Source organism: Eretmochelys imbricata, chromosome 17 (assembly GCF_965152235.1).
Source record: "Eretmochelys imbricata isolate rEreImb1 chromosome 17, rEreImb1.hap1, whole genome shotgun sequence".
NCBI classification, from domain to species: Eukaryota; Metazoa; Chordata; order Testudines; family Cheloniidae; genus Eretmochelys; species Eretmochelys imbricata.
The window spans coordinates 16,160,819-16,183,661 of record NC_135588.1 but is presented as its reverse complement, the minus strand read 5'-3'; the positions used below and the strand labels follow the sequence as shown (position 1 = coordinate 16,183,661).

At 39.6% G+C, this 22,843-nt stretch overlaps 1 protein-coding gene across 5 annotated transcripts in view; it reads left to right on the top strand.

The window, feature by feature from the left end:
• GTF2I (general transcription factor IIi) overlaps nucleotides 1-22,843 on the top strand; it is a 75,990-nt gene that overhangs the window by 9,051 nt on the left and 44,096 nt on the right. For all 5 annotated transcript variants that reach the window (XR_013348281.1, XM_077836772.1, XM_077836770.1 and 2 more), the window contains exons 2-9: nucleotides 5,845-5,948; nucleotides 7,353-7,491; nucleotides 15,638-15,772; nucleotides 16,465-16,648; nucleotides 16,867-16,895; nucleotides 19,089-19,143; nucleotides 20,297-20,340; nucleotides 21,525-21,602. Coding sequence is in view for 4 of the 5 variants with exons in the window: in XM_077836772.1 (XP_077692898.1) it covers nucleotides 5,850-5,948; nucleotides 7,353-7,491; nucleotides 15,638-15,772; nucleotides 16,465-16,648; nucleotides 16,867-16,895; nucleotides 19,089-19,143; nucleotides 20,297-20,340; nucleotides 21,525-21,602 (763 nt within the window). In the remaining variant the exon portion in view is untranslated. The remainder of the gene's footprint in view (nucleotides 1-5,844; nucleotides 5,949-7,352; nucleotides 7,492-15,637; nucleotides 15,773-16,464; nucleotides 16,649-16,866; nucleotides 16,896-19,088; nucleotides 19,144-20,296; nucleotides 20,341-21,524; nucleotides 21,603-22,843) is intronic.

Genomic DNA, 22,843 nt, shown 5'->3' with positions numbered 1-22,843 from the left:
GGGGTTCTGACCCAAAAAGGAGGGGTGTGTGTGGTGGGGGGTGTCACGTTACTGCTACCCTTCTGCACTGCTGCTGGTGGCGGAGCTGCCTTCAGAGCTGAGCAGTTGGAGAGTAGGGATGTAAATATCGGTTTAAAAAGTTAACCGGTAAACGATTTAAAATTATATCGTTTAATCAGTTAACTGTTAACTGAGGTCGCTCCGGCCGGCCTGGTGTGGGGCGGCCGGGGCTGGGGTCACTCCAGGCACAGGGCAGCCGGGCATGGGGCCGTTCCGGCCGGGTGTGGGGCAGCAGGTTTAATGGTAAAGGTTGGTTAACGGTAAGCCTAATGCTTACCCTTTAACCTTTTACATCCCTACTGGAAAGCAGCAGCTGCTCACCAGGAACCCAGGTCTGAAGGCACAGTCACTGCCAGCAGCAGTAAGGATGGTATGGTTTGGCATTTCCATCCTTACTTCTGCGCTGCTGCTGGCAGGGTGCTGCCTTCAGAGCTGGCTACCCAGCTGACAGCTGGCTTTCTCCAGCCACCCACTCTGAAGTCAGCACAGAAGGAAGGGTGGCAATACCGTGACCCCCTGTTTTAAAAAAACCTTCTGCGCCCGCCCCCTGCAACTCCCTTTTGGGTCAGGACTCCCGATTTGAGAAATGTTGGTCTCCCCTGTGAAATCTGTATAGTATAAGATAAAAGCACACAAAAGACCAGATTTCATGGTCCGTGATGCGTTTTCATAGCCGTGAATTTGGTAGTGCCCTAGTAATAGCTAAAGATCTGATTCAATTTAACTTTTTGACTAGTACATTGGCACATGTTCTAAGTACCACCAGATTTTGAATAGCCTTGCACTGAGTGTTAATCTCAGGATTAACTGTTGTCCTTCACCATTTAAGGGCCTAATCTTGTGGTCAGGTGCAGACCTATTGAGCTCAATGGTGCAATGCCTAATAATGAACACTATGCTCCTATATACTATAGGCTGGCAGAGATACAGGGGAAAACTGCAAAATTTAGAGGAAAATGCGGTGAAATGTGAAAGGAATTTTCCAGGTGTGTGGCTGCTTTTGTCAGGTTGGATTGATTCTAAATCACCAAGTGCAAAGCCTTGTTTTTCTAAATCATTGATTTTAATTTAATTTTCCGTTTGTACTTGAGTTGTTTTCTAAAGAAAGATGCATTCTCATAGGTATATATAACCGTTGAAACATGTTGATTTACATCTAAATAGAGACATTACCGTAGATTTGGTACATCTTTTTGCTGCCTAAGGGGGCACACTTAACTCTCTCTCTATTTTTTAAGCAATTACATAGCTCAGTACTCTCAGATTCTTATTAATTGCACAATTTTAATGTTAGAAAAAGGTGAACAATATATTTATTAGATAATTAACTTTTTGTTCATGATTTGTGTTAAGATGCATTAGGTTGGTAACTGTAATTTAATTAAACCGAAAACAGCATATAACATTTATTTTTATTAAACAAAATCTTAAATGTTTTGGCTCCATAAACTTCTCTTATCTAAATGTTTTACATTTAGAATTAAATTATTTATTAAACAAAGGCGTTAACTATGGACCGTGAAATAAGCTGATCATACACACTTTGAGTTAGTTTTCTCGACCTGAAGAAGAGCTCTGTGTAAGCTCGAAAGCTTGTTTCTCTCACCAACAGAAGATGGTCCAATAAAATACATTATGACACCCGCCTTGTTTCTCTGATTATTTCAGGTCAGCCTGAGAAATTTTCAAATATGCCTTAGGGCATGGCTACACTTGCAGATGTAGAGCGCTTTGAGTTAATCCAGCCTTCAAAGAGCACCGTAGGGAAAGCGCTGCAGTCTGTCCACACTGACAGTTTCAAGCGCACTGGTGTGGCCGCATTTGCAGCACTAGCAGTGGCATTGCGAGCTGTGCATTATGGGCAGCTATCCCAGCATGCAAGTGTCTGCAACATGCTTTTCAAATGAGTGCGGTGGGGTGGAGTGTGACAGGGAGTGTGTTGTGTGTATGTGGCGGGAGAGAGAGTGGGTTTTTGGGGGGCTGAGAGCATGTCAGCATGCTATCTTGTAAATTCAGACAGCAGCAGACCCCCCCTCGCCTCCCTCCCGCCTCTCTCTCTCTCATACACAACATTCCACACTAATGGTTGCTTTGTCTCGGAGCAGGTAAGCAGCCGGCTGTCAGAAATGGAGCTTTCAAAGGGCATTTCTGCATTCCTGTAGCCGATTCCAAACAATGACAAGAGTGTCCACTTGACTTAAGGGGATTATGGGACGTTTCTGGAGGCTGATCAGAGCACGGTAAAGCAACACCCCATTCACGCTGGCGCCGCAGCGCTCCAATGAGGGCGCAGCAAACGTTATTCCACTCGCCAAGGTGGAGTACCCAGCAGCTCTGTAGCCGTGGAGTCAGAGTGCTCTACGTGCCTTGCCAGTGTGGATGGGTAGTGAGCTAATGCTTCCGGGGCTCCTTTATTGCACTGTAACTCTCAAGTGTAGCCAAGCCCTCAGTCAGAGTGACTGAGTAAGAACTTAAACTCCACCGAAGTCTCTTAAAAATGAGACGGTCTCCTAAATTACTTAATTGTCCTTCTAACTTTTAAAACTAGTAGATCTCATCTCCCCCCCTCCTCACTTTTATTCATAATTGGAAGAGAAGTAAAAGCAGGAAAACTTGTCTAAATCCCAATCAGTTTATCTATTTTTGAATGGATTAGTTCAAATGAAGAAAATATTCTTTCTGTGCCTGCAGAAGAGGATACTGCTGTCAAAAGTTGATTTAGCAGTTCAGCAAACTGTGGTTTCTTGTGCTTAGCTACTGACTTTCTTTAAATTGAGAACTGAGCCAATCAGAGCTTAGGTAAGGAGAAGCTATAAAATAAGTGTAATGAGACCACTCAAGTGGGCTCAGTGGATGATCCTGATAAGATACATGGTATCTCCTGGAGTCAGAGGCCAGGTTCCAATACGTGTTCTGATTTTGCCAGTCTTTCACCCAGTGGCACATCCCGAGTCCCCCACAGGATCAAGCTCTTACAACTTATGTCATACAACTTATGTCATATTTATAAAGCTTGACCTCAAAAGTTAGATGTTTTTTCTTTATATAGAAAAGCAGCCTTTAATGCAGAGTTTTTGATAGAGGCTCATTGATTCAGCATATTTTTTATTTAAAATGTTTTAAGAGATTATAACATAAGGCATTAACATATTTGTTAAATTCAGATTTCATTTTAAATGGGTTTATTTAAAAAAATGTAAATAATAAAATCCCTTTAAAAAAAATCGTCAATTTTTATCTACCCTGTTCTTTGCGGGGAGGGGGGAGACAACTGATCTTAAACTAATACAATATATTATGATATGTGTAATTGAAATGTTAGGGAAATGGATGTTGTTCCATCTGTATCCAATTCTAGATAATACATTTAAATAAAACACAAGTTTTACAGGGGTAACTGGGTAAACCTCTGGCCTGTGATATACAGGAGGTCAGATTAGATGATCTAGTGGTTCTTTCTGACCTTAAACTCTATGAATCAGAATGTATTTAATCCAGGTTCCAAACTGGATTAATCGGGTTTAAATATCCTGGGCTGGTACAAGGTGCTGTTTGACCTTTTAATGAGGTGAGGACCATCTGGTTCTGTTTTCATGGGAAATACGGCAGTATAGCTCTTTTACTATCTTTCTGGGGTTAATGTTTACTACTGAACCAAATGGAAGAGTAAATCTACTGAATGACTGACATAATTACCTTCAGGGTGTTGTGGAGGTATCCTGTTCAAGTGTAGACTGTACTTCACCTTCACCTTTTAGCTTAAGAAGTCATTCAGGCTCTATGTATACAGATGGACTTGCTTAAATTGTGATGTCAGTATTTTTAAAATAGCCTAGGCAAGTACATTCAGGCCAACATTAGCACAGTAAAGTGGGAACTAGAGGGCACTCTGGCTTTATCATGGAATAAGTAAGGGACGCTGAGTTAGATTCTGATTTACAGCTTTTCGGCTGTTTTTAAGACAGATAGCATTAGCTGCAATCACATTGCACTTTAAAGCTACCAAACAGCTTTGTTAAAGCGCCATATTTAAACCTTGCAAACGTGTGTCTGGAGAAGGGACTGTCTCCAACATGACTTAAAACTATAGTTGTAAAATGGACAAGACTTAAAACAACAATTTGCTTGATTTACATGTACTATAGAGTTTAAGAAACTGGATGTTGCTAAGGTAACTACTGAATATCCAGGTTTCATTTGCCAGACTTTTGAACCTCTGTAGTACTCCACTAGCAGGTGATATGTATAGTATAGTGCAACACTTTTTTTTAAAGAGAAAAAGTGCCACATTCAGTTGAAATTGAAAGGGACAGCTACTAAGCATGAAGGGACAGAGAGAACCCCCAGACGCATTTAATCCTGTCAGTGTATTGGGTAAGTCCCTTTTGTAGAAGGGATTAAACGCCCAAATTTTCAAAAGTGTGCATTTTGTGTGGATATTTGTGTGCATTCACCACCCTGACTTCTGTGCACACGTGAAGGGATGCATGATACCAGTGCTTAATTTGTGCCAGGGCACATCTCTAGGCGTGGCAGTTCATAGCCCTGGCACCTCTGGGCTTGCTGTGTCAGTTATGAAAATAAAAAAGTTGTTTGAGCCCTGGCATCTTACTGCTTGATCCTCAGTACCTCTCTTGTTACAAATTAAGTACTGTATGAGACCCTTGAAAATTGAGCCAAAATGTCTGCCCAAGTTATAGAAAAGGAGCAAGATCGTAGAGTGTACTTTTCCAGAATGCCTTGATTATCCTGAGCTTTTCTTGATTCTGTTGTGCTTAACGGAGACTTGCACAAGGTGTTTTACTGTTTAAGAAAGGACTCTTCTCCCAAGTGTTTGGCAAGAATTTGAGTTAAATAGATGTAAATAAAACAAGTTGTAACAGTCCAGCAGAAAAAATCCCTTCTCTTTATCAGTTGCTCAGATTTCATTCTCATGATGCGCTCATACCACGTGTTCTCCCATCATCCAGAGATTTTTCCAGCAAAAACAGAAAATACAAGTCCTAATATTTCTAGTGGTTACTTTAAAGAATAAGGTCACACTTTCTATAAATCATAATGTTTATAAAAAGCATTAAACTTTTTTTTTTTTTTGCCGGCCACTTTTAAAATTTAGTTTCTGTTATATTTCAGTTTCTAAAACTATGAAAGTCTGTAGGTACCCAGGTAGGTTCAACTAGGTTTGACACCCACAGGGAGCTGAATGGTATACAAATAAAAATGTCCCACTCTTTGCTGCTACTGTTGGCATGCCTGAAGACGCTTTCCTGCTAGACTGAGTTAACATCTTAGGATATGCAGTTGATTACCGGGAAGGTTTTTTCAAACAGAAAACCCTAGGACTTTAAAGGGTAGGGATGATGTCTATGTTTTAAATATATCCTATCTAGTTTGTCCTTCGTAAGTATTAATCCAGATACTCAGGTTAACCTTGGCTATCGAGGATGCTTGAGAACAAAATCAAACTGAAAAAATGCAATACAAAATTCTTTGGGTAACTGACATTGTTTATTCTAGATACTTAAGGTCTTTATTCTAGTCAGGATGTGTCGTCTTACTAATTAATTTAAAAATCAAATTCTTACAAAATGTCTTTGGAATAGGATAGGGGAAATGTAAAGAGAGAGCATGGAGGTTTTTTCCTATTTTTGGGAGGGGTCCAAATTTAATCTCTACCTTTTTAAAAAAAAAAACTTTCGTTTCCACCATGTAACAAAGGATTTAGTGTTCTTACATTGTTAGGTAGCACCCAGATCTGTAACAGTTTTATTTTTTGCTTTACAGGAATAATGGCCCAACCAGCAACGCCAGCATTGTCCGTCCATGATGAGGACTCCTCTGAAAGCAGAATGGTGGTTACATTCCTCATGTCAGCACTTGAGTCAATGGTTAGTGTGGCTAGTTGCTTCAGTATGTTAGAATTATGTTGCTCTCACATACAAAATTACAACATTTTCCTGAAAATTGTTGCATGCCATTTTCACTTGTAGCTTTTATGCTTTACCTTTATGTAGACTACTCTGTAATAGAAGAATAGAACTGTAGAATCTAAAGAGTGAGTTGATAGCATATTTTTCAATAAAAAAACCTCAGTTCAATCTCTACTCAAGCAAACCATGCTAATAATAATCATGACTTTTGACTATAGGGGAGATATGATCTGAACTGAGAGATTGCACTATTAGGCTGGGATTTCAGACAGCAGTTGAGGGCAATTTGTAGTTTCCAACTGGTTAAGCCACTGTAAGGATAATTATGGTATGCTAGACTAGTGTATTCCTTGCCTACTCTAGGGTATTGCACTGGTGTAGTTGTACCAGTAGCTGAAAGCCAAGTATAGACATGGCCTTAGTCTTACAGGTTTAACTTAAGATAACAGTGAAAACACCACCGAACTGTTGAGCTTGAAGATATTGAACAGGATTGCTTCTCCTGCTTCCCATCATGAGGATAATCCTGTGGCTAAGGCATGGGACTGGGAATTGGGGGTCCTCCTTGTGACTTTGTGTAAATCTATTAATCTCTGTGATTTGGCTTCCTCATGTTTAAAATGGAATAGATAATATTTATCCTCACAGGAGTGTTTTGAGGGTAAGGCCTTCTTCACACATAGAATTTGTACAGACTTTACTAAATGGGTTCAGAGATGGATGTAGTTAAGTTGGTGTATCCCCTTTGCATGAACACTCTTAAATCAGCTAAATCATTATAAGGCTAAATCAGTTTGAATGTTTACACAACGAGGGTGTACCAGTTTAACTCAGGCCTGATCTACCCCAAAATTTAGGTCAACCTAATTACATTGCTGAGAGTTGTGAAAATTTCACACCCGGTACGATGTGGTTAGGTTGACTTAACCCCCACTGTAGACCAAAGTCTTCCTTCAACCTATTCTCTGCCTCTCAAGTGGGATGGATTTACTACAGTGATGGAAAATCCCCTTCTGTCACTGTAGTGCTTATTCTACAGCAGCATAGCTGCAGTGTTTGTACTATAGACATACCATCGCTCGGTTTCTGAACAGATTTAGTTCAGTTGGTACAAAGTGTGTAGACAACACCTAACTTCACGAATACTTCTAAAGTACTTTAAGATTCTCAGATGAAAGGCACTATAGAAGTATAAATTATCTATTTCTAATGGATGGCATTGTGTTATTTGCAACAGCGTTGAGAGCTATACCATGGCATCACTGGAAAATAAATTGTTTTCTGCATGGTTTCATGTAAAATTGCATTAACTGTACTTTTAACTATTGTAGTTCAAAGCAGCTCTGTTTTTTTCTTTTATAGTGTAAAGAACTTGCCAAGTCCAAGGCAGAAGTCGCCTGTATTGCTGTGTACGAAACAGATGTGTTTGTAGTTGGAACTGAGAGGGGAAGAGCTTTTGTCAATACGAGGAAAGATTTTCAGAAGGATTTTGTTAAATACTGTAAGTTTCCAAAAAAAAAAAAAGTTATTTCACAAATACTTAATTATACGTGATAGTACACTGAACTCTGTACCTAACAAGTGTTTCAATGCCTTGGACTTGCCATAATTGACAGAGTTATATTATGTAGATCAGTGTTTAAGAACATTTTTTTTTACACAAACATGATATTCAACATTCACGGTTTAGTTCACAGTGGTATTTTTACCTCAGCCAAAAGGTAATGCTACAAGACTAGCTAATGTTATTCTAAATGTGTTTAAACTCTGTCTACACTGAAGGTGCAAAGTGGTGTTTTATATCATGTTTGCTAACGCAGTTTTTAAAAAGCATCTTTTTTCTTAGTGTAGAAGACAGACTCTTAAGTAGTCAACTACTTTCAACTGTGAAAGACAGTCCCTTAGTTCCTCAGGTGACTTCATATCTTTTCAGAAGATACATGAAGCTTTTGACATAGGTAATAAAACCTTAGGGCTTGCCTACAGCTTTTTGTAGCGCCATAATTATATTGCACAGCATTAAGCTATGCTGACAGAAGCATGTTTATATGGTATGAGTGCATCCATACTTGAGGGTTGTCCTGCTTTAATTATATCTGTTTCTAAACTATAGTGGTCTAGCTAAATAGTACAACTTTTGTGTGTAGACAAGGCCGAAGAGATGGCCCACTTAGAATATGCCAGACCATCTTTCAAAAGCTTAATGACCTGTCTTGGAGCTTGTATTTCAACAATCAGTTTGCCCATCAAGAAAAATGGTTTCTTATGGTCCTTACATATTGGTCATTGAAGAATGTAGTTTTGCCTGGCTAAGTGGAGTTTTTGTTAAAAACTAAAAATCATCCTTCACCCTGTCTCCTTTGATTATTAAATATTGCTTGACTGACAGACATATTTCCCTCGCCCACCTTGTGTGTCTCATATCCTGAGACCAACACTCCTACAACAACACTGCAAACAGACCTATTTAGTCCATCACAGAAACAGTGGACATACCTGAACAGTGTATTTGCTGCTGTTTAAAATTCTAAATCAGAGCTCATTCTCTCAGCACCCATTCTTTATTCATGGCGGGACTCTCAGTTGTTTAACTGTCATACAGAATTATATACACACACAGCTGCTATAGAAGTAATTATTCTGCTTGATCCGCAGTGAAGTTACTGTTCAGCATACAGCATTATAACTTCATTGAAGAATCAAATAGTAGATGAGGTGTTACTGACCCAAGTCCTTATTTAAACACAAATAGCTCTGGTAAATGTGAAACACTAAGAATAAGTATGATAAACACTTGACGGCAAATGAGTTGGATTATGCATGACTTTTGTCATTATGACTGTCCTTCTTTAATTATCTCAATTTTCCACCTTTGAGTGATAATGGCTGCTGCAGCTTGTGCTTTCCTGTTCCCAAGGCGGAATGAAAGAGTAGTGTTGCTCCTTGTGTTGGTTAAGTCGCGTAATTCTATGAATAAAACTTCCAGCTCAAGTCTGGCAGTGTCTGTTGCAGCAAGGCCACAAGGAGGCTTAACTCTCCACCGGATTTCTATTCCTACCCACTTCCTGTGGCAACATGAAGCTACTATTTTTGTGTGTAGTGTAGTAGCACTTGAAGACCCTATTGTGCTATGAGCTGTACATAGTTCGGTGGTTTTCAACCTTTTTTCATTTGCGGATCCCTAAAAGATTTTGAATGGAGGTGCACTCCCCTTTGGAAATTCAACCTGTGGTCTGCAGACCCCTACCATAGAAGTCTCCGATTAAAAACAGACTGAACAGTATTTAACTATAAATGTTTGCATGTGCTTGGGGCTAAACTGTGGGCTTCTATGGTAATGACGACACTTCCAGGTTTTGACCTGTAGGTGGGGGTATTCACATACTTTTGATAAGAAAAACAGAATGCCTTTTCTGGAATCTAAAACTTTATTTTCATAAAAAGAAAAGGAGGACTTGTGACACCTTAGAGACTAACAAATTTATTTGAGCATAAGCTTTTGTGAGCTACAGCTCACTGCATCTGATGAAGTGAGCTGTAGCTCACAAAAGCTTACGCTCAAATAAATTTGTTAGTCTCTAAGGTGCCACAAGTCCTCCTTTTCTTTTTGCGGATACAGACTAACACGGCTGCTACTCTGAAACCTGTTTATTTTCATAGTCACCTTTTGTGGACCCCTTAGACATAGTCTCCGGACCTCCAGGGCTCCACTGATCCCAGGCTGAAAACCATTGATGTAAATATAAAGAAAGGCCATACCGTGAAAAGTTTACCATCTAACAGGCAAAGGGAGAGAGACAAGCAGGCACAGCGAGATTGTGATTTGCCCAAGGTCATGCAGAAAGTCAGTGGAAGAGCTGGGAAATGAACTCTGATCTTGTGTCCCAAACCATGCTTTAATCACAAGACCATCTTCTCATAAGGCTTTGCACTCAAGAGACTCGTAGCATACCTCCCTTGCATTGGATTGTGCATAGTGTAAACATAGGTTTTTTTTATGGAAGCACAATATTTTGATGTCCAGTTTATCCAGATACTTCCTTTGTTTCACTCCAGTTTACAGGGTATTCATACTTGTAAAGTGTTCTTGTCTACTACACTAAACCAAGGGAGGATTGTGTTAAGGATCAACCAGTACAGGACTTTAATAGTGGTGTTACCGGTATCCTTCCCCAAAGGCTTCATGATTTAGATGTGATCAGTCTTTGCCAACCTAAGGACCAGGCGTTCTGCTCCTGTACTAGATTTCAGTGATTTCTTTTATTTTAAACAGTTGTCTTATTTTAAAGGAGATGTGCTAACTTTTCATGAAGTTAGTATTCCTAATCTGTGTTACAACCTGTATTTGTGGGAAATTGGCCCTCTCTGACTTAGTGGGGATTTTTGTTGTTTGGGGTGTCTGGTTTTTATTTGGTGCTGATCTCATTAAATCCACCTGCCATCTGGTACCATAAATGCTGTTACCTTTGGATAACAGTTTTGGGATTTTTCTTTCTGCTTGATGGCGGCCTAGTCTGTAAACGAGTCACGATACCCAAGATTGAGGCGCTGTGGAATTCTTACATAAGTTACCAGATGTAAATGAGACTCTTTACCCTTTTTGTTTGCTTGGCAATATATTGCTAGTTTTTCAGTGCTTCTAGTTTCTCACAGTGGTATTTGTACAAACAATAAACCTTTGGTGTCAAGAATGTTAAAATTGCAGTGCTTCATTGGATGAAACTTTTTCAAACCTAATAGATGTTTCTTCGTGGAATCATTTTGGTTTAGAAGGGATGTAAAACAGACCAGAAGAAGGGATTTATTTATTTATTTTATTTTTTGGGCTGGGGGGGAGAAGCAAGACTGAGAAAAGGTCAAATAACTCATATCTAGTACTCTGTGTAAAGGTTGACTTAATTATTCCTAATAAATTAATGTTTGTTCTAGCTTTAACTGTCCCCAGTGATGCTGATTCCACCATCTCCCTTGGCAGCTTGAACTGTTCTTGTAACTAGGGTTTATAACAGTTGTCCTAATATGAAACTCAAAACCAGGGAGGCCTTCTCCCCCCACCCACACCTTTCCCTTTCAGTTAAGATGTGAACGTGCAATAAGCATGTTTTAAGACATTAGTAGGTCCTCTAGAAAAACCAGGGAAGGCCAGAATTGATCGTGCCATTTCTCAGGTTAAAAAAAAAAGGGGGGGTGGGGGCAGTGGAAATAAAAATCTCTTGGAAGCCATATTTTTAATCATAAAAGAGCCGAAAAGGCACAAGCTCAGTGTTTAAAAATAATTATTTGCAGGTCACCTTTTAAGCCAGTTGTGTTCTGTATGTTGAGAATATTGATTCCTGATTTGCTTTTACATATGTCGGACAACTAGTTTTCTTTTTTTTAAAGTATGTGTGGACTAAAACATCGTGGCTGTTAAGTATTTCTGCGTTTCTTTTCATGTCAGATTTGCTTGCTCTTCTTCCTTGTTATGTTGTAGAGCCAGTGTTTTTTTCCTTTGTTTCCACTGCTTCACTTTTTTTTTTTTTTTTTTTTTTTTTTGGTCCCTTTTTGCATCTTTTGTAAATATAGGCAGTGTCTGATAACTAGCAGGGCTCAGGATCTGAGACTCATTTTTGACTATTAGTAATGGGTGTAATTTAGTGGGGCTCTGGTGGTGGAAACGAGTTTAAATTGCAGGTAAACAAACCGGCCTGGCCCACCAGGGGCTTTCCCTGATTAACCCCATTACCTCTTCATGCTACTTTAGTTGCACCTGCTAACAACTATGTAAATGAAGTACAACAACACCTGATTCTTCCCTTCTAGCTAATATGACTACCACTACCTCATTCCAATAGCATATTTTTCTTATTATTTCTTGTAAACCTTCTGGAATAGTAAGGACAGTGCTAAACTTGTGGTGGTCTTTGAATATACATTATTTCACCATTAGCAGATGCGTTGAATTTTACAAAGATAGCCACTGAACCAGGAACTTATTCATAGTGTCAGAATACCAGTGGAGCATAAGAGAAAAGCTTAAGGATTAGTTTCATGCCAGATACTTTTATACTAAGGCACCAGTCCAGTCTTAGCTTGCTCACTCAAAGTTCTCATTGAATGTAATAGGATATTATAGTATATCAGGATTTTGGGATTCAGATGGAGTAAAATGTCTCAAGTTTGAAATCAAGAGTATGGAATGGCTCCCGTCGTGTAAGTAAAGCTATTTAGAAACTTTTCAGTGTAAAGCACTTTATTTTAATGGGTAGAGGTTTTAGTTGTAATACCTGTTGATCAATTTGGATTTTCTTGCTGTATATTTAAAGGACATTCTTTGTACAGTAAAAGCTGCTTTATCCGTCACTTCACCAATCAGAAAGCTTTATACACGGCATTTCTGATCTTCATTGAAATTCCAGTTTATAGTCCCATTGGTGTGGGGCCGGCAGAGGGTTGGGGCGTGGGAAGGGGTGTGGAGCACGAGCTCTGGGAGGAAGTTTGGGTGAAGGAGGGGGCTTGCGCCCAGAGCCTGTGCCCCACATCCCCTTCTGCACCCAAACTCTGTCCCTCTTAGTTAACCAGCATTTTTCACTTACCGGCGCCCCCGATTCTCCCAACATGCCAGTTAAAACAGCTTTTACTGGAGTTACTTTGTGTGCGTATATTACTAGTGCAAATAGTGACATACCATTCTGTAACTTACTGGCATTCTTTTATGTCACTCAGAAGCTAATTTTAACTGTAAACCCACTTATCAAGTTAACACAGCACATTGAAGAACACCTGCAAATAAACAAAATACTAGATAACTGTAGTTCACCACAGGTATCTTGACTGTGTGCAGAACATAGGGTGCAGACATTGACTCTCAGCTGTACAGCAAGAATGCAAGATGATTAAAGGGACAGAGTCAACTTGAAAATCACAGTGGCAGCTGAAGTTTTTATCTGTTCTTGTTACAAGCAGCACCTAGGAATACCTTAAATGAAAGAAATTGGAGGATTTTGATTCCCATCCCCCCATCACTTTTATTTACTTCCTCCATTTGACAGTACTTTCTGCACAGTCCATTCCAAACTGGTGCTATTGGTTCTTTTCACTTTCTTTTCCAGAGTTTGGGCTAATTTCACTCTCATGTACTGTTATAGAGGTAGCAGGCAGAAAGCTACTGTAAATACACTCATCTTCAAGCTTTATTGGTAGTAACAGCAATGAAGATGGTGCTAAGCAGGCAGGTGTGCGTGCAGAGAGAAAAGAAAGAATAGTGGACCTGAATCTGGTGGTGGTTGGTTGTCTCGGGTACGCTCAGAAGAACCCTCCTGAACAAAATTAGGATAGCAGAAGAACCCTTACAAAACTTTTTTTAAGAAAAGGAAAATATCTTTTTGAAAGTCAGAAAACTCTAAAATAGTACATTCTATTAGAAAAATGTTCCTTTTAGATCAATATGATCAGTGGTACATTGTTCTTATACTAGCTCAGAACTCTTCCATTCTAGTATACCAAATAAAGCAACCTAAAAAATGATAACCAAGGTTCAGTGCTATCAACCTGCTATCAACCTGGGTTCAAATTTCTGGCTAATCAGTGCTAGCCATTCATGTTTTGTTTTGTTTTGTTTTTTTTTGTCATAAGACAACCTATGGCAATAACTGATTTCTACAATAAGTATAATGCAGATTCATAGCGGAATGTAACAACTCTCTTCATAATTGATTGTCTTTTGTTAAGCCTACCATTGCTTGTCTCAAGTAACTGCAAAGTGCTATTAAACACTCTAATAAAATCACACAACAATATCTTCATTTGGTTGACAAGGGAAGTTTATATTTGCATTATCCCTATTTAGATTATAGCTTAATGAGGCAGGGACAATGTAATCTTCTGGGTTTTGTTTTGATTTTTATAATAAAATGCTAAGCACACTATTGACACTTAACAAATAAGCTACTGTTTCTTTTTCAGTAGAATAGTTTTTCATCTGAAAAAAATCAGTGGTGCAGCTAACAATACTTTGAACTTCTATAGTACCTTTTGATCCAAGAATCTAGGAGCACACATTAGAAACAGTCATTAATTTAATCTCCACAGAACTTCACTGAGGTAGGTAAGTATTAGTCCCCTTTTCTATTATTTGTAGTAGCACATAGAATGTGCTCGGTATTGTCTCTACGCAGGAAGAAACAGTCCCAGGTGATTTAAGTGTTCAACTCCCGTACTCTGAGTGGGAGCTGGACACTTCAGTGCCCTTTGGAGATTTTCAAAGACATGAAGAAGGCAAGTGACTTGGAGGGTAGAGGTGATATGTATAGTTAACTATGTAGAATTTTATTTAGATTACTTGTAGATTTTTATTAAATATACATCACCTATTCCTGATCAATCCACAACAGTGTTCCCTCTAACTTTTCCCACACGTGTGGAATGAATTTTGTTATGTGAGACGCATCCACCCTCCTAGCTCTCTCTCCCCGCAGAGCACCTCGGCTGGGGCGGGGAGATGCACCTCTTCCCCGGCCCCTGTGCTGGGGCTGGGTTGGGGCCAGGACAGGGGCGCCTCTACCCCGTCTACAGCATGTCCAGGGCAGGTCTGTGCTGGGGCCCGCGGGGAGAGGTGCCTCTCCCTGCTGCGGCAGGTCTGGAGCTTCGCCGCAGCCCTGAGCCCCTGCACAGGGTTTAATAGGCAGCTGCACAGCCACGTGGCCGTGCAGTTTAGAGGGAACTTGGATCCACAGCCTATTCTTGATGCCCAACTTTGTGTAGGCATTCTGATATTTTTTTTCTTTCAAAAATTAGAAAGACTAAATTTTAATTTCTTTCTTTTTGCTGAAGGATCTTAGTAAATGTTTGGAATACATGAATGATGTCATTAGAACACAAAGCTGCAGTCTGAAATATAGCTCTCTCCTATCCATCATATATGGTTGAGGGAGTTAACATCCATCACACCTCATGTGGGTGCTGGATGGTATTTTTTATTTTGTTTTTGCTCAGAGAATAGGACAATGAATACAGTTTAGATCTGGTTATTTTCAGTTCCATGCGCTAACAGCTTGACAGTACTCGCTCCCATTCAGCCATAGCAGACACATGCTTAATTTAACAAGTCTTTTGAAAAGATGAAAGAGCTGCACTGCATACAAGCCGTTGTACTGAGAGAGCCATATCCCTTCCTTCAGAAAGAATCAGTTAAGCATTATGCGACATAAACAGAACAAGGTTTAATGTAACTACCGAATAAGACGTCAGAACTAAAACCTGACGGCTGACATGCTCCTCAGATATAGGCATTTTAAGTTCCTTCATGGCTGCTTCAGAGTCTTTTTTTACTTGGTAGTATTGCACTGCCTTTCTGTTAAACTGTTTCTCCGTGTTTTTTACCTCTTTATTCAAAAACAAGCAGCTTAGATGTCTCTTAGTTCATCATCATCTTTGCAGTTTGTTCTAATGATGATATTTATGACCTTCATGAATACAATATAATAATGCTGGCATAAACACCTATGGCCCACCTGTTTATCAGCATAGGAACAGATTTGCTTTTAAGGCATATGTACTGTTCTTGTTCTATGTCATATTAACCGCTTTCTTCCAGATGGGCAACAGATGAGTTTTTAAGGGATTTGGGATTGGGATTTGTGTTCTGATTGTTACCAAATAATTTGCAGGTGTTTCTGAAGAGGAAAAGGCTGCTGAACTACAGAAAACAAAGACGACGTCACTTGTAAACAGGCTGACAGTGGATATAGTAGAAATGGAAGCTCTCCGAAAGTCTGTAGAGGATTTCTTCTGCTTTTGTTATGGTAAGCGCTTAAACTAATTTTTAAAAATCTGAAATAACACTCTTCCTGGGACAACTAAACCATCATTAAAGTAGGATGGAGAGTGGCTTATAGTTTCTGCCTTCAGTCTAGACTACTGCTGAGGTAATGAGCTTAATTTTTCAGTAGTTCTAAAGTGTATTTAAACTCCAAAGGGTTTGCTGTCTTATACATGTTTCACTGCACATGAACATTCTGAATGTTCCATGGAGCAGCTTTCTTTTAAGCAAGAACGAAATATGTAACCTAATGGTAATTCTCTGCACTGTCAACTATGCAACTTTTGCTTAATTTCTGATCCATGTCTGAGTCCTGTTTTACCCTATCCCCAAAGCAATCAAGGTCTTGGAGTGTTGTAGGGGAAGTATGTTCCTCTCCAGAGGAAGAATTATGGTTTCCATCTTTTAGCTAACATTGCATCATGTTACTCAGTGAAGATCTTCTTTGGTCAATTAGGAAGTGGCTTTGAAGGAAGCCTCATGCTGCATTCCCCCTTGAGAAGAATGGTAACAGAAATAGCAGACCATAGGGTGGGAATGTACAACAGGGAAGAAGATGGTTCAGAGACATGGGTAGAAACTTAGGACTTGGAAGAAGGAAGGCAAAAATATGAAAGCCTAATTTGTTGTATTTAATCTTACGTGTTTTTTGTTTCCCAACAATTTATTTTACAGGTAAAGCTTTAGGGAAGTCCACGGTAGTCCCTGTGCCATATGACAAGATTCAAAGGGACCAGTCTGCAGTGGTAGTGCAGGGCCTTCCTGAAGGACTTGCATTTAAACATCCTGCAAATTATGATGTGACAACACTGAAATGGATTTTGGAAAACAAATCAGGGATCTCATTTGTGATCAAAAGGTTACATTCTTTCCCTTTTATGGGTTTGTCCATTTAAATCAGAACAGCTAATTGATATTTTTCTGTGGGTACCTTAAATTCTACAATTTTTAAAAATTATGCGCATATACTGTCTGTTACATGAAGCATTCAGTGTTTGTATTTAAATGTCTTACTACCAAATGGGTAATGATATTACTTTTTAGGTAAGAGATTTTTCTTTCTTTGTGTTAATGCAGGCCTTTCCTAGAGCCAAAGAAACACCTAGGTAAGTATCAAGTCATTTGCAGTAAACAAAACATGAAAATTATCATTAGAATATATATTTTTATCTTCAATTCTTTGTGGGAGTTAGGGCACCTATAAACACATCTATAAGTATTCTGTTTGGCAGAAATGCCTAGATTGTGGTTTGACTATTCACTCGGTTATGGAACCATTCTGTTTTCCTTTGTGCCTTCTACCGAGAACCACTGACTGGGGAGAGAATTCATTCCAATACGTTCAATCCTCCTACAGTACTTGTCTTACCGTAAATCAAGTATTATCCCCATTATAGAGAAGGGAAAACTGATCTACAGAACGGCCAGGTGACTTGCCTAAAACTCCATAGAGAGTCACTGTCAGACCGGGGATTAACACTCATGGGTTCCTCTCTCCCAGTGCTTCAGTTGGACCACGGTTCTCTGATTGCTTATTGGAGGCCCATGCATCATCTGTAGACATGTGTTTTATGGACATAATGGAGTATCCCGATTCCAAGAATCAATGCAAGTGTGTTTGCATGTGTTGGGGAAGGGACTTCTTTAAGCAACAGCTGACTTGTTAGGAGCAAGAATTTCATGCCAGCGTATTTAAAGCCAATACAGAGTCCCATGTTTGCTGCTCCCCACTGTGAAGGGCTACCATAGGGCTTCCATCTTGCAGAGGGCATTGCTTAGGTTCTCCATTAGGGATAAATTTCACTTTTGAAAACAATGTCCTGCTCCACACAAAGTCTGATTTGCAGGGCAGTGTAGATGCACCTTTAGACATGTAAGATCTTGATGTAATAGAAATGGCAAAGATTCCGTTAATGAACAAAATGATGTAAAGGCAAGATTCAGTATGCTTAAGAACTATGTAGAAACGTCCATAATTCCTATTCCAATAATATTTATGCACCTAACCGCAATATAGAAACGGTAGCAAGATTGCCAAAACAGACTGGATAGTTTAATAATGTTGAGACATAGCATCAGTTTAGCTTTGTTGTTATGACTTCCAGTAACAATGATGATGGGGATAGATAAAATGTTTACATTTAATAAAAGACATTCTAAAGTAATATTGTATTAGTGTTGCTTTTTAGGCTATAAACCAGGGGTACGCAAACTACGGCCGCGGGCCACATCCGGCCCTTGAGCTCCTGCTCAGGAGCAGGGTCGGGGGCTGCTCCACACACACATGTCGCGGCTCCTGGAGTCAGCAGCATGTCCCCCCTCCAGCTCCTATGTTTAGGGGCAACCCGGGCTCCGCGTGCTGCCCCCCCCAACCCAGCGCCACCGCCCCCACCCCAGCGCCACTGCTCCCACAGCTCCCAATGGCCGGGAACAGTGGCCAATAGGAGCTGCAGGAGCGGTACCTGAGGACTGGGCAGCACGCAGACCCGCCTGGCCGCACCTCGGCATAGGAGCCGGAGTGGGGACACACCGCTGCTTCCGGGAGCTGCTTGAGGTAAGCACCGCCTGAGCCCCTGCCCCAGCCCTGATCCCTCTCCCTCCCTCTGAACCCCTTGATCCCAGCCCAGATCACCCTCCTGCACCCCAAATCCCTCATCCCCAACCCCACTCCAAAACCCGCACCTCCAGCCGGAGCCCTCATCCCCTCCCTCCCCCTCCGCACCCCAACCCTCTACCCCAGTCTGGAGCCCCCCTGAACTCCTCATTTCTGGCCCCATCCCAGAGCCCGCACCCCCAGCCAGAGCCCATGCCCCAGGGGATTCTGTCCCAGCCTTGATCCTTCTCCCACCCTCCAAATCCCTCTGTCCCAGCCCGGATCACCCTCCAAATCCCAAATCCCTCATCCCCAGCCCCACTCCAAAGCCTGCACCTCTAGCCAGAGCCCACCCCCCCAATCCCACACCTCCCACGCTGTCCCAGCCTAGAGCCCCCTCCCATACCCTGAACTTCTCTTTTCGGCCCTACCCCAGAACCCGCGCCCCCAACCGCAATTTCATGAGCATTCATGGCCCACCATACAGTTTCCATACCCAGTGGCCCTCAGGCCAAAAAGTTTGCCCACCCCTGCTATAAACAGTAACAACAACGAATCTCTTATAAAAGCACAAGCTCTCTAATTTGTGAAACTGAAATTAAATCGTGTTTAGCAAAACAGTATTAATTTATCTTTGTGGCATTTTAAACTTGTATATAATGTAAATGGCGTATAAGAAAACTATAAATTGTATCTTCATTTTCAGGAGCTCATGTGACTGTTACAGATTCTACACGCACGGTTACACCACCGAGTGGAAGGTAAAATGTCTTTTTCCTATTGAAACTATTGTAACAGTTGTGACCTTTTTTTCTGTCTCTGATAAGTATAGCGCCTTAAAAAAGAGAGAGAAAATGAGAACACTCCATAAACTTTTATGGTTTTCAGTGTCTAGTATAAAGAAAAGGAGTACTTGTGGCACCTTAGAGACTAACCAATTTATTTGAGCATGAGCTTTCGTGAGCTACAGCTCACTTCATCGGATGCATACCGTGGAAACTGCAGCACACTTTATATATACACAGAGAAGCATGAGCTTTCGTGAGCTACAGCTCACTTCATCGGATGCATACCGTGGAAACTGCAGCACACTTTATATATACACAGAGAAGTTTCATATTCTCTGTGTATATATAAAGTGTGCTGCAGTTTCCACGGTATGCATCCGATGAAGTGAGCTGTAGCTCACGAAAGCTCATGCTCAAATAAATTGGTTAGTCTCTAAGGTGCCACAAGTACTCCTTTTCTTTTTGCGAATACAGACTAACACGGCTGTTACTCTGAAAAGTGTCTAGTATGTATTTTTATATGGCATTTATATGGATACATTTTTTTTTTTCTGTCTGGATAACCTTTGTTTACCTAAGATCAAAAATGGCATGTGGTCAAACTTCCTCTTACTCTTGGCTATGTGTATATGTATATCAGTTTCATTTCAGTCTACATGAGTTGTATATAATAACATAATTAATATGTTACCATTCAGTAATGAGTTTGTCTCCTGCAGCAGTATGTCACAAGTATGTCCATCAAGCTTATTCCTTCCCACTGTCTCTTCTATTGAATGTCATACAATGTTACCATTTGGCAGTGTCTGGAACAAGTTGGAAATTCATGAATGTAAAATGTGTGTTGCAAAATGCAAATTTTAATGGAGTTATGTGCTTCTAAATAAACATCTTACTAAAAATAGTGCAGTTCTGTAATACTAAATATGTCTTAAAGAAGTTGGGTAGGGAATGAATGATATTGAAAGCCACATAAAATACTCCAGAATAGCTATTACGTGGCACTATGAATTTTTTCTCTTAACTTCTTTATATCACTTCCAAGTTATTAGATAATACAAGCACTTCAGAAACTTCCATAAGCATGTTGTTGTTTCTTCTTTTTTAATTTTTTTTTTTCCTTTAGTGGCCCTCCTGTCCAAGTAAAAACAGAACCAAATGAGGATTCTGGTATGTAACTGTTTGCACTTCTTTGCAAAACATTCTGAGCAAGCAGCCTTAATTTCAAGTGGTTGCGTTTAGATAGCGGTAGAGAGTGCAAACAGAAAAGCATGAGAACAGCAGCAATTGACTGCAATAAATATATTAACAAACCCCTTCCTTCATCTAACCAAACTATAGCCTAATGGTTAAGTACTATAGGATTTAGTCGGTCAAAAGTATCCATTTTGAGGACTGAGAAATGATGTTTTATAAAATTTTATAGGCCGTCTAATAAAATTGTACTAATGACAATGTCATAAGATTGTAGGTAGATGGGGAAGAAGTTGTGATCTATTCCTCCCATTTTTCTTTAGTTTTCTACATCGTTTGGGTGGAGGGAAGAATTAACTAGCCCTGTCAGCTATAATATTCAGTCCTAACATATGGGCTTAATATCCCTTCATGTTTATCCTAGATAGTGTAAATTCATAGGTGCTGTATAGATAGATGATTTTTAGCTCACTTAATACATACAAAGAGTTAGTTTGCATTCTTGTTTTTATAAAGTAATCAGTCAGGGAGACTGAAATGAAGAAGAGTCGTCAAATCTTTGCTGCAAATGTTGCTAGAACATTTGCAGCATTATTAATGCTATTCTGCAGACTCTTGGGGTGGTAATCTTCCTCTAGTCAAAATGTTTTGAAAACATTTCGGAACCAATTTGATGACCTGCTGAGAGCATTGCTTAGCAGAATGTAGACCAGTTCAAGGCCCTACAGTGCTGCTGCACACAGCAAAATGATTCAGTTCCAGAAATCTCTAGATTTCAAATGAATTCAGTTTGTATAAACATAAGTGAGCAAAAATTAGTTTAGAAGTGCCATGTGCGTAGGAGGGGGATGCAAAACTTTTGTGATTGTGTACAAGAAGGGAAGAGCCCAGCTTGACTTTTTGGATCCAAGGTTGAGTTTGCAGGGCTAGCAGGTTAGAAAAACGAAATAGGGTAAATTGAGCCTATTTGATAGGGAAGTTATTGAGATGAAAGAAACCTGGAACCCCACTATGCCATTTTTAAAAAATAGTAACTTATTACATTACTTCAAACCGGTTGCTCCTCTTTGTGTGATAAAGACAAGCCAGAATTTTGGTTTTGAATCCGTTTATCATGTGTCTGCATATGTGACTGGGTGACTTTTCCATTGCTTCTGCAGGAATTTCACTAGAGATGGCAACAGTAACAGTAAAAGAGGAATCAGAGGATCCTGACTACTATCAGTATAATATTCCAGGTAATATTAGCTTGCATATATTTTGTCTCATAAGATGGTATATCTAAGTGTGACAACTGCTGTTTTTTCCTGTCTTTAGACACATTGTAGTTGCGTAGCTAAACTAGACTTATTTGTTCTAATACAAAACCTCCATGCTTGTAGCCATTTAAGTAACTCTCAATGAAGGAAATAGGCATACAGCTACTGCAACAGAATCCCCCCTCCCCCCGGCAGGTAAATGACATTATAGATCACTGAAAGTAAGCTAGTATTAAATAACTACATTGAGCTGGTAGAATTGTGGAAGAACGCTAGAATATGTTTTGCTTTGGTGACAGGCTTGCAAATGTAACCTCAGTGACAACTTTTTGTCACCTTTTTACTACGCAGTGTGCTAAAGGCTGTCTGGCTTAAAGCTTCATCTACCATAAAAATTTAATTGCCTAAAACTGGTTAAATTTTTTTAATTGCAAAAATGTCAGTAAATCTGACAGCATTTTTCATTGATTGCTGTTTGTAGTGATCCAATTTTGATTTTGTTTTCTGAATTTTCAAATATTTTTTACATTTTTCTGATTTGTGAAAAAAATCCACCATGTGAAGCAGCTGACCAATCAGGATTGGCAAGAACAAAAACAAATTAAAAAAAACCCAACAAACAAAAATCATTTTTAGGCATGGTAGAATTCAATTTTTATTTTTTATAATTTTAACCTATAATATTGATGTATGCAGTGTTATAGCTGTGTCCATCACAGGATATTAGAGAGACAAGGTGGGTGAGGTAATATTTCTTTTTTTTCCCATTTCTGGTAAAAGTTAGTGTGAAAGATTAAAATTTTCAGTTGTGGGAGATTATGGGGGCTCAGACAGTAATTACTTAATGATGGTAGATATTGAGATTCAAAAAGTTAAAGCTTCATAACCAATAAAACACAAATTGTCAATATCATATGTCAAAATATATAGGTAAATAACCTTAAATCAAACTCAAGTTCTCAAGCAGTATTTTTCTTTCTTTGCCTGTCTGTAAACTTTGAGTATCATTGATAGAAATATTTTTTCATTGCTTTGGGTGTGAAATCAGTGAAATCAATGTTTATTGACATTTTACTGATTAAAAAAAACCTGCTTATTCCAAGACTAAACATTTTGCAGAACAAAGTCATGCAAGAATATTTGTGTTAAGGTTTCTGTTAGATTTCTGAAAAAGAGAAAACTTCAAATATATCAAAGTTTTTGCTAAAATTTTTCAAATT